General features: G+C 48.1%; 1 protein-coding gene across 4 annotated transcripts in view; it reads right to left on the bottom strand.

Annotated features, from left to right (window-relative positions):
• Positions 1-13,248, bottom strand: part of LOC143302114 (E3 ubiquitin-protein ligase mind-bomb-like) — a 54,107-nt gene that overhangs the window by 8,807 nt on the left and 32,052 nt on the right. For all 4 annotated transcript variants that reach the window (XM_076616650.1, XM_076616652.1, XM_076616651.1 and 1 more), the window contains 6 exons: positions 13,002-13,126; positions 8,702-8,850; positions 6,467-6,623; positions 3,938-4,092; positions 2,749-2,884; positions 1,185-1,287 (listed from right to left, as the gene is read on the bottom strand). In XM_076616650.1, coding sequence (XP_076472765.1) covers positions 1,185-1,287; positions 2,749-2,884; positions 3,938-4,092; positions 6,467-6,623; positions 8,702-8,850; positions 13,002-13,126 — 825 coding nt within the window. The remainder of the gene's footprint in view (positions 1-1,184; positions 1,288-2,748; positions 2,885-3,937; positions 4,093-6,466; positions 6,624-8,701; positions 8,851-13,001; positions 13,127-13,248) is intronic.

Genomic DNA, 13,248 nt, shown 5'->3' with positions numbered 1-13,248 from the left:
GACATGACGTCATTATCATCTGCATCACAACAACAGACATGATGTCATTATCATCTGTATCACAGCAACAGACATGATGTCATTATCATCTGTGTCACAGCAACAGACATGATGTCATTATCATCTGCGTCACAGCAACAGACATGATGTCATTATCATCTGTGTCACAGCAACAGACATGACGTCATTATCATCTTCATCACAGCAACAGACATGACGTCATTATCATCTGCACCACAGCAACAGACATGATGTCATTATCATCTGTATCACAGCAACAGACATGACGTCATTATCATCTGTGTCACAGCAACAGACATGATGTCATTATCATCTGTGTCACAGCAACAGACATGATGTCATTACACAGCAACAGACATGATGTCATTATCATCTGCACCACATCAACAGACATGACGTCATCACACAGCAACAGACATGATGTTTATTATCATCTTCATCACAGCAACAGACATGATGTCATCAAACAGCACCAGACAGTATGTCATTATCATCTTCATCATAGTAACAGAGATGATGTCGTAACACAGCAACAGACATGATGTCATCACACAGCAACAGACATGACATCATTACACAGCAACAGATATGACGTCATAACACAGCAACAGACATGACACAACACTGCAACAGACATGACGTCATAACACAGCAACAGACATGACGTCACCACACAGCAAACAGACATGATGTCATCACACTGCTGTCTGACAGGGTGACAAAACAGCCGTGTGAGTAGCCAGCTGTCAGTGTGTGTGTGTGTGTCACTGTGAGAGTCAGTGTGTCAGTGTCACTGTCAGTGTGTCAGTGTCAGTGACCTACCTCTGCCCAGCAGGAGGACAATGATGGTGTTCTTTCAGGACTGCATTACGTTGTGTGTGTGTGTGTGTGTGTGTGTGTGTGTGTGTGTGTGTGGCTATCAGTGTGTCACTGTAAGTGTTTGTGTGTGTGTGTGTGTGTGTGTGTGTGTGTGTGTGTGTGTGTGTGTGTGTGTGTGTGTGTGTGACTGTCAGTGTGTCAGTGTCAGTATGTCAGTGTGTCACTGTCAGCGTGTCGTTGGTTGTGTGTGTGGCTGTCAGTGTGTCACTGTCAGTGTGTGTCAGTGCATGTGTCACTGTCAGTGTGTCAGTGTCACTGTCAGTGTGTCAGTGTCAGTGACCTACCTCTGCCCAGCAGCAGGTCAATGATGGTGTTCTCACAGGACTGCACGGCGTAGTGCAGAGCCGTCCGGTTGTTCTTGTCCACTGTGTTGACCTCCACCCCGCCCTGGGTACACACACACCCGCCCATGTACTCCTTCAGTGCACGGCGCACTTTAATGTAAAGTGCAGATGTACCTTTGGAAAGCGACAGGTACAACTGCACTGTAAAATGTACACGTGCTTGTCGTTCACACTGTGACGTACCACATGTTCTTATCTGTTCTGAGAAAAATGATCTGCACCAACACACCTCGTTTCGCACGAACACACTTCTCCACTTCACCCATTGCGGGAAAAAGTTCACTCCAGTGACAGTTTTCTTGGTGGTGGTTTTATTCTCAACTTTTTTTTTTTAATTTAAAAAGATCTGCTCCTGCTTTGTTTCAACATTCATAAACACGCACGGCAATATTTATCATTTCCACCCATCTATTCTTCAATGTTGAAGTCGGAATATAAGAATGTATCTGTTTGGCAACATCAGTTTCGGACGAACACATTTTCTATTCACACACACACACACACACACACACACACACGATTATCTATGGTAATGCAGCAATGTTTTTGCTGTTCATGATTTCTTCTGCAGCATTCAGTCCTCCATCTCTCTCTCTCTCTCTCTCTCTCTCTCTCCAGCCAGAAAGATGCTTCATAGTGCTACAGCTCTTGGGCACTCTGAAGCCGTTTCTGCTTGATGCTGACACATTGGCAAACAGTCAAACACACACACGTTCACACAGACAAACAACCACATAGACAGTCACACAGCCAGACAAACAGCCACAAAGACACACAGCCAAACAGACACACAGCCACAGACACAGCCACAGACACACAGCCAAACAGCCATCAACACATAGCTAGACAGCCAAACAGCCAAACAGTGAAAGTGACACATTGCAAAGCATACGCAGAGAGAAACAGCCGAACAGACACCCAGACAAAAACAAGACACACAGACACGCAGCAACAAACAGCCAAACAGCCACATAAACAGCCAGACAGACACATGGCCAAACAGCCACATAAACAGCCAGACAGACACATGGCCAAACAGCCACATAAACAGCCAGACAGACACATGGCCAAACAGCCATATAAAAAGCCAAACAGACACATGGCCAAACAGCCACATAAACAGCCAAACAGACACGTGGCCAAACAGCCACATAAACAGCCAAACAGACACATGGCCAAACAGCCACATAAACAGCCAGACGCGTGACACATAAACAGCCAAACAGACACATGGCCAAACAGCCACATAAACAGCAGACACGTGGCCAAACAGCCACATAAAACAGCCAAACAGCCACATGGCCAAACAGCCACATTAACAGCCAAACAGACACGTGGCACATAAACAGCACAGACACATGGCCAAACAGCCAAATACCCACAAAGACACACAGCCACACACACAGATACACTGACACACAAACAGACACACACACAGCCACACACACAGCCACCGAGACATACAGACAGCCAGCCAGACGGACGGACGGACGGACGGACGGACCTTCTTGACGAGGATGCCGGCGATGGCGGTGCGGCCGTTCATGGCGGCGAGGTGAAGGGGGGACCACTCGTCTGCCCCTCCCACCGCCACCACCAGGCGGCGACTGAGGTCACGGCTGATCAGTCTCTCCACCACACTGCACACACACACACACACACACACCTTTTACCTCACCCTGCCCTTCATTGAAGGCGTGACGGGCGCAATAGCCGAGTGGTCAAAGCGTTGCACTTTCAATCTGAGGGTCCCGGGTTCGAATCTCGGTAACGGCGACTGGTGGGTAAAAGGGTGGGGATTTTTCCGATCTCCCAGGTCAACATAATTATGTGCAGACCTGCTAGTGCCTGAACCCCCCTTCGTGTGTATATGCAAGCAGGTCAAATACGCACGTTAAAGATCCTGTAATCCATGTCAGTGTTCGGTGGGATATGGAAACAAGAACATACCCAACATGCACACCACCCGAAAACGGAGTATGGCTGCCTGTATGGCGGGGTAAAAACGATCAAACATGTAAAAGCCCACTCGTGTACATACAGGAGTTGCAGCCCACGAACGAAGAAGAATTAAAGGTGTGGTGTGGTGTGGTGTGGTGTGGTGTGGTGTGGTGTGGTGTGGTGTGGTGTGTGGTGTGGTGTGGTGTGGTGTGGTGTGGTGTGGTGTGGGGTGTGGTGTGGTGTGGTGTGGTGTGGTGTGTGGTGTGGTGTGGTGGGGTGGGGTGTGGTGTGGTGTGGTGTGGTGTGGTGTGGTGTGGTGTGGTGTGGTGTGGTGTGGTGTGGTGTGTGGTGTGGTGTGGTGTGGTGGGGTGTGGGGTGGGTTGTGGTGGGGTGTGCGGTGAGGGGTGTGGTGTGGTGTGTGGTGTGGTGGTGGTGTGTGTGGTGTGGTGGGGTGTGGTGAGGTGGGGTGGGGTGTGTGGTGGGGTGTGGGGTGTGGTGGGGGGGTGTGGTGGGGGTGGGGTGTGGGGTGTGGTGGGGTGGTGTGTGGTGGAGTGTGTGGTGTGGTGGTGTGTTGTGGGGTGGGTGGTGTGGGGTGGTGTTGTGTTGTGCTGTGTTGTGTTGTATTGCGGTGTGTTGTGCTCTCTCTCTCACTCTCTCCTTCTCTCACTCTCACTCTCTCCCACTCTCTCTCACTCACTCTCTCACCCCATACCCCCCACACCCTCACCCTCCCAACCCCCCCACACACTGACCGTTGCTGTCCACTGATGACGGCCACATGCATGACGTTCAGCTTGTCACGGTTGAGGCGGTGGGGGTCCAGTGTATCACAGTCCAACAGTTCCTTGACGATGGCCGTGTAGTTGTTCTTGACGGCGTCGTGCATGGGTGTGTCCATGTGGTTGTCCTGTCATCATCATCATCATCGTCATCGTCATCATCAATGTCTGTGTCAGTGTCACCGTGTTCATCTTTTGTCACTGTCATTGCTGTAATCTTCATCATCATCATCACACTCATCTTCATCTTCATCGTCGTCATCATGATCATGATCATCACCATCATCATCATCATCACCACCACCACCACCATCATCACCACAACCACCACCATCACCGTCACCCCCATCACCGTTATCACCATCACTACCACCACCATCACCACCATCATCACCACCATTATCACCACCACCACCACCACCACCATCATCACCACCATCACCATCACCACCATCACCGTCATCACCATCACCACCACCACCATCATCACCACCATCACCATCACCCCATCACCGTCATCACCATCACCACCACCACATCATCACCACCGTCACCACCACCATCATCATCACCATCACCACCACCACCATCATCACCACCATCACCTCCACCATCATCATCACCGTCACCACCACCATCATCACCACCTCACCATCACCATCTCACATACCACCACCATCACACCATCACCCATCATCACCACCCATCACCACCACCATCATCACACCCATCACCACACACCACCATCACACCACTCACCACCATCATCCACCACCATCACCACATCACCCACCATCATCAACCACCAACTCCATCCACCATCATCACCCACACACCATCATCACCACCTCAATCACCACCATCAACACCACCATCATCACCACCATCACCATCATCACACACACCCATCATCACCACCACCACCACATCACCTCACCACCATCATCACCACCACCATCACCACCATCACCACCACACACACCATCATCCACCACCACCACCATCACACCACCACCATCACCACCACCACCCCATCATCACCACCATCATCCCATCATCACCACCACACCATCATCACCACCACACCACCATCATCACCACCACCACCACCACCATCATCACCACCACCACCACATCCACCACCATCACCACCATACAACCACCACCACCATCATCACCACCATCATCACACCACCACCATCATCACACCATCATCACCACCATCATCACCACCATCATCACCAACATCCACCATCACACCACCATCACCACCACCACCACCATCATCACCACCATCATCACACCACCACCATCATCACCACCATCATCACCACCACCCACCATCCATCACACCACCATCACCACCATCATCACCACCATCATCACCACCACCACCATCATCACCACCATCATCCACCACATCACCATCACCACCATCATCACCACCATCATCACCATCATCACCACCATCACCATCATCACCACCATCATCACACATCATCACCCCACCACCATCAGCACCACCATCATCACACCAACATCACCATCACCTACACTCACCACCACCATCATCACCACCAGCATCACCACACAACCATCACCACCACCACCATCATCACCACCATCATCACCACCACCACCATCATCACCACCATCATCACCACCATCATCACCACCATCACCATCATCACCACCACCACCATCATCACCACCATCATCACCACCACCATCATCACCACCACCATCACCATCATCACCACCACCACCATCATCACCACCATCATCACCACCATCACCATCACCACCACCACCATCATCACCACCATCATCACCACCACCACCATCATCACCACCATCATCACCACCACCATCACCATCATCACCACCAGCATCATCTTCACCATCATCACCACAACCACCACCATCATCATCATCACCACCACCATAACCACCGTCACCATCACCACCACCACCATCATCACCGTCACCACCATCACCGTCACCACCATCACCGTCACCACCATCACCACCACCATCACCACCACCACCATCATCACCACCACTACCATCATCACCATCATCATCACCACCACCATCACCACCATCATCACTACCACCACCACCACCACCACCATCATCACCACCATCACCATCATCACCACCATCATCATCACCACCACCATCACCATCATCACCACCACCACCATCATCACCACCACCACCATCATCACCACCATCACCACCACCATCATCACCACCGTCACCACCACCACCACCACCATCATCACCACCGTCACCACCATCACCATCACCATCACAACCACCACCATCATCACCACCACCACCATCACCATCACCACCATCACCACCACCACCACCATCACAACCACCACCATCATCACCACCACCACCACCACCACCACCATCATCACCACCATCACCATCACCACCACCATCACCATCACCACCACCATCACCATCACCACCATCACCATCACTGACCTGCACATTGACGTCAGCTCCCCGGCTGACCAAAACTTGCACACAGTCCACCAGGTCTTGGTCAACAGCCATATGCAGTGGCGCCATGCCCTTCTTGTTACGGGCGTTCTGATTGGCTCCTCTCTTGCACAGCTCCTCTATGACCTCTTTTTGTTCACTGAAAGTCACAGCCATCGTCACTGGTTAATCACACCGCATCCTCACTGGCTAAATCACACAGCAAGCATCCTGGCTAAATCACACAGCATCCTGGCTAAATCACACAGCATCCTCACTTGCTAAATAACACAGCAAGCATCCTGGCTAAATCACACAGCATCCTGGCTAAATCACACAGCATCCTCACTTGCTAAATCACACAGCATCCTCACTTGCTAAACCACACAGCATCCTCACTGGCTAAATCACACAGCATCCTGGCTAAATCACACAGTATCCTGGCTAAATCACACAGCATCCTCACTGGCTAAATCACACAGCATCCTGGCTAAATCACACAGCATCCTCACTGGCTAAATCACACAGCATCCTCACTGGCTAAATCACACAACATCCTCACTGGCTAAATCACACAGCATCCTGGCTAAATCACACAGTATCCTGGCTAAATCACACAGCATCCTCACTGGCTAAATCACAAAGCATCCTCACTGGCTAAATCACACAGTATCCTGGCTAAATCACACAGCATCCTCACTGGCTAAATCACACAACATCCTCACTGGCTAAATCACACAGCATCCTCACTGGCTAAATCACACAGTATCCTGGCTAAATCACACAGCATCCTCACTGGCTAAATCACAAAGCATCCTCACTGGCTAAATCACACAGCATCCTGGTTAAATCACACAGCAAGCATCCTGGCTAAATCACACAACATTCTCACTGGCTATAAATCACACAGCAAGCATCCTGGCTAAATCACACAGCAAGCATCCTGGCTAAATCACAAAGCATCCTCACTGGCTAAATCACACAACATCCTCACTGGCTAAATCACACAGCATCCTGGTTAAATCACACAGCAAGCATCCTGGCTAAATCACACAACATTCTCACTGGCTATAAATCACACAGCAAGCATCCTGGCTAAATCACACAGCAAGCATCCTGGCTAAATCACACAACATTCTCACTGGCTAAATCACACAGCAAGCATCCTGGCTAAATCACACAGCAAGCATCCTGGCTAAATCACACAACATCCTCACTGGCTAAATCACACAGCATCCTGGCTAAATCACACAGCATCCTCACTGGCTAAATCACACAGCATCCTGGCTAAATCACACAGCATCCTGGTTACTAAATCACACAGCATCCTGGCTAAATCACACAACATCCTCACTGGTGGCTAAAAAAAATACAACCATCCTCATTGACTAAATTATACAGCCATCTAAATCATACAACCATCTGCTGTCCTCACTGGCTAAATCATATAGCCATCATCCTCACTGGCTGTCCTCAATTGCTAAATCATACAGCCATCATCCTCACTTACTAAATCATACAGCCATCCTCCTCAATTGCTAAATCATACAGCCATCATCCTCACTTACTAAATCATACAGCCATCGTCACTGGCTAAATCATACAACCCACAAATTGTCATGGGAATCACAAAAGCATGGAATGAAATTATCCATGTTTTCCTTATATATATATAAAATTTTTTTCATGTGCTGCAACCATATTTGAGGGTGTGGAGATCTTTAAGTGACATCTGAGCTGAATATTCATTTTATTTTATGGATTTATATGAATTTGTTAAATGTGTATGAGTGTGTGAGTGTGTGTGTGTGTGTTCTTGCTTGTTTTGTATCTGACTGACATGTCATTGTAAACTGCTTTGAGAAATCTGAATGCACTGCATAAATGTACTATTACTGTTATTGTCATCATTATCATGATTACTATTATCACTGTTACTATCATCATTGTCACCATCATTATTGTTGTTGTTGTTGTTATTCTTCTTCTTACAACTATCATAATCATTATTTCTATTATTAGTAGCAGTAGCAAGAGTAGAAGTAGTAGTAGTGCTAGTAGCAGTTATTTTGAAAATTATTGCAGTTATGACAATTATTCATCCCATGACGAACTCATCGATAGTATAGCGCAGTGGTGTGTCGCCATCATCGTCATTCATGTTTTAATTTAGTTTTTATTTATCATTTACCTTTTAAAATCATAACAATTATCATGATTAATCATCCTATAACAAACCCATCGACAGCGTAGTGCAGCGGCGTGTCTCCTTCGTCGTCAACGATGTTAATATCAGCACCATTGTCCAACAGGTATCGCAAGACATCCATGTTGCCATGGTGACACGCCACGTGTAGTGCCGCATTGCCCTTCACTCGTACATTGATCTGAAAACACACACCTGACTGTCAAAACACACACCTGACTGTCACGACACACACCTGACTGTCAAAACACACACCTGACTGTCAAAACACACACCTGACTGTCACGACACACACCTGACTGTCACGACACACACCTGACTGTCAAAACACACACCTGACTGTCAAAACACACACCTGACTGTCAACAAAACACACACCTGACTGTCAAAACACACACCTGACTGTCAAAACACACACCTGACTGTCACGACACACACCTGACTGTCAAAACACACACCTGACTGTCAAAACACACACCTGACTGTCACGACACACACCTGACTGTCAAAACACACACCTGACTGTCACGACACACACCTGTCTGTCACGACACACACCTGACTGTCAAAACACACACCTGACTGTCAGCAAAACACACACCTGACTGTCAAAACACACACCTGACTGTCAAAACACACACCTCACTGTCAAAACACACACCTCACTGTCAACAAAACACACCTCACTGTCAGCAAAACACACACCTGACTGTCAAAACACCTGACTGTCAAAACACACACCTGACTGTCAACAAAACACACACCTGACTGTCAAAACACACACCTGACTGTCAAAACACACACCTGACTGTCAAAACACACACCTCACTGTCAACAAAACACACCTCACTGTCAGCAAAACACACACCTGACTGTCAAAACACACACCTGACTGTCAACAAAGCACACACCTGACTGTCAAAACATACACCTGACTGTCAAAACACACACCTGACTGTCAACAAAGCACACACCTGACTGTCAAAACATACACCTGACTGTCAAAACACACACCTGACTGTCAACAAAGCACACACCTGACTGTCAGCAAAACACACACCTGACTGTCAAAACACACACCTGACTGTCAAAACACACACCTCACTGTCAAAACACACACCTGACTGTCAAAACACACACCTGACTGTCAACAAAGCACACACCTGACTGTCAAAACACACACCTGACTGTCAGCAAAACACACACCTGACTGTCAAAACACACACCTGACTGTCAAAACACACACCTCACTGTCAACAAAACACACCTCACTGTCAGCAAAACACACACCTGACTGTCAAAACACACACCTCACTGTCAACAAAACACACACCTGACTGTCAAAACACACACCTGACTGTCAACAAAACACACACCTGACTGTCAAAACACACACCTGACTGTCAGCAAAACACACACCTGACTGTCAAAACATACACCTCACTGTCAAAACATACACCTAACTATCAGCAAAACACACACCTGACTGTCAAAACACACACCTGACTGTCAGCAAAACATACACCTGACTGTCAAAACACACACCTGACTGTCAGCTTTACACCTGACTGTCAGCAAAACACACACCTGACTATCAGCAAAATACACACATGACTGTCAGCAAAACACACACCTGACTGTCAAAACACACACCTGACTGTCAGCTTTACACCTGACTGTCAGCAAAACACACACCTGACTGTCAGCAAAACACACACCTGACTGTCAAAACACACACCTGACTGTCAGCTTTACACATGACTGTCAGCAAAACACACACATGACTGTCAGCAAAACACACACCTGACTGTCAAAACACACACCTGACTGTCAGCAAAACACACACCTGACTGTCAAAACACACACCTGTCACAATACACACCTGACTGTCAAAACACACACCTGACTGTCACCAAAACACACACCTGACTGTCAGCAGAATTGACAATTGCAGAAGGTTTGCTGCATAGTCCATTTGGACATTTGTTATAGTTGTTACAGTTGTTTGATGTTAGCGTTTCCTTCTATATTATGCCTATGTCTCACCTTTTAATGTTTTACTTTTTCCAATGCTTAATATCTTTCCCAACCACACGCACACATACACGCACACCATTCTTCACCCTCTGCCCAATACTGTTCCCACCACCCAACCCCGCCCTACACTCCCACGACCCCCGCCCCTCCCCCCCCCCCTTTTTAAAAAATTTTTTTCCCCCTGTCTAATATCACTTAAAGTGGAAGACGTTACACTGAAGACTACTACTACTACTACTACTACTACACACACACACACACACATAAACTAAATGTACACATACACTTACACACACAGGCACACAGACACACACAGACACACACAGACACACACACACACACACACACTGCTATTGTTAATTTCAGGAAGAAAGCCAGGTAGGTAGCCCTACACTTTCTTACGGTTTAATCTTTTCTCCTCTGCGACTGTGGAGTGAAAGTACCACATTTATTCCTGTCTTCGACACAGCTGTGACTTGAGGGACCACTTTGACCACACCGGTCACTACTGTCTTCCACACAGCTGTGACTTGAGGGACCACTTTCACCACACTATTCACTACTGTCTTCCACATAGCTGTGACTTGAGGGACCACTTTCACCACACCGGTCACTACTGTCTTCCACATAGCTGTGACTTGAGGGACCACTTTGACCACACCGGTCACTACTGTCTTCCACACAGCTGTGACTTGAGGGACCACTTTCACCACACCGGTCACTACTGTCTTCCACACAGCTGTGACTTGAGGGACCACTTTCACCACACCGGTCACTACTGTCTTCCACACAGCTGTGACTTGAGGGACCACTTTCACCACACCGGTCACTACTGTCTTCCACACAGCTGTGACTTGAGGGACCACTTTCACCACACTATTCACTGCTGTCTTCCACATAGCTGTGACTTGAGGGACCACTTTCACCACACTGGTCACTACTGTCTTCCACACAGCTGTGACTTGAAGGACCACTTTCACCACACCGGTCACTACTGTCTTCCACACAGCTGTGACTTGAGGGACCACTTTCACCACACCGGTCACTGCTGTCTTCCACACAGCTGTGACTTGAGGGACCACTTTCACCACACCGGTCACTACTGTCTTCCACACAGCTGTGACTTGAGGGACCACTTTCACCACACCGGTCACTACTGATGATGATGATAATGGTATTTATATAGCGCTGAATCGTGTGCATAGAAAAATCAAAGCAATTTCGCACCAGTCATTCACACGCATGCATAACTGTAAAACTGGAGAAACCACTGTATGGTGAGCTTGGGGAAATAGAGAAGATGGAGGAGATGGGGGAGATGGGGGAGATGGAGGAGATGGAGGAGATGGGGGAGATGGAGGAGATGGGGGAGATGGAAGAGATGGGGGAGATGGGGGTGATGGAGGAGATGGAGGAGATGGGGGAGATGGAGGGGAGGAGATGGAGGGGAGGAGATGGAGGGGGGGAGATGGGGGAGATGGGGGAGATGGAGGGGAGGAGATGGGGGAGATGGAGATGGGGGAGATGGAGGAGATGGAGGAGATGGAAGAGATGGGGGAGATGGAGGAGATGGGGGAGATGGAGGAGATGGAAGAGATGGGGGAGATGGGGGAGATGGAAGAGATGGGGGAGATGGAGGAGATGGAGGAGATGGGGGAGATGGGGGAGATGTGGGAGATGGAGGAGATGGAAGAGATGGGGGAGATGGAGGAGATGGGGGAGATGGAGGAGATGGGGGAGATGGGGGATGGAATCAAAGATGAATATCTGATGATATATACATAAGTACAATTAAAGGAAATTACTAAGTGGACTTCGTACAAGAGAAGTCATCAACTGAACAATAATCATAATAATAATTATAATAATGGTATTCATATAGTGCTGAATCTTGTGCAAAGACGAATCAAAGTGCTTACAAGAGAAACAAATGAATGTATAAAGTATAAAATAAAAAACCTAACATTTTTAAAGATAAAATAAAATAAAGAACATTTAATGTTCGTGGTGACTTGTGAAGCTTCTTTTTTGTGCAGGCAAGGTTTCATCCACTCAGAGTCAAAAACAATTTGCTGAACATAGTGTTTGGGCAGTCTTGAGGGCAGGTGAGGTGAGAGGTCAGAGGTGAAAGGAGAGAGGTGAAAGGTGAAAGGTGAACAGTAAAAGTTAAGAGAGGTGAAGGGTGAAAGGTGAGAGGTGAAGGGTGAAAGGTGACAGGTGAAGGGTGAGAGGTGAAGGGTGAAGGGTGAAAGGTGGAAGGTGAGGGCGTGAAGGGGGAGGGTCAAGAGAACTGACCTTGGCCTTGTTTTTGGCCAAGAAGCTTTTCACTTTTTCAAGGTCGCCCTGGTCAGCCGCTTGGAAGAACTCAGAGACCTGGTTGTCGTCCACGAAGGAGAGCAGGTCAGTCACGTTCAGTGGACCTGCACAGCATGGGGCATTATTCTGTTATGTTCTGTTGTGTTTCCCTAAACATGGGGCATTATTCTGTTATGTTCTGTTGTGTTTCCCTAAACAACATGGGGTATTATTCTGTTATGTTCTG

This window comes from Babylonia areolata, chromosome 28, assembly GCF_041734735.1.
Source record: "Babylonia areolata isolate BAREFJ2019XMU chromosome 28, ASM4173473v1, whole genome shotgun sequence".
NCBI classification, from domain to species: Eukaryota; Metazoa; Mollusca; class Gastropoda; order Neogastropoda; family Buccinidae; genus Babylonia; species Babylonia areolata.
The sequence above is the reverse complement of the archived record's forward strand: the minus strand, read 5'-3'. Positions and strand labels throughout refer to the sequence as shown.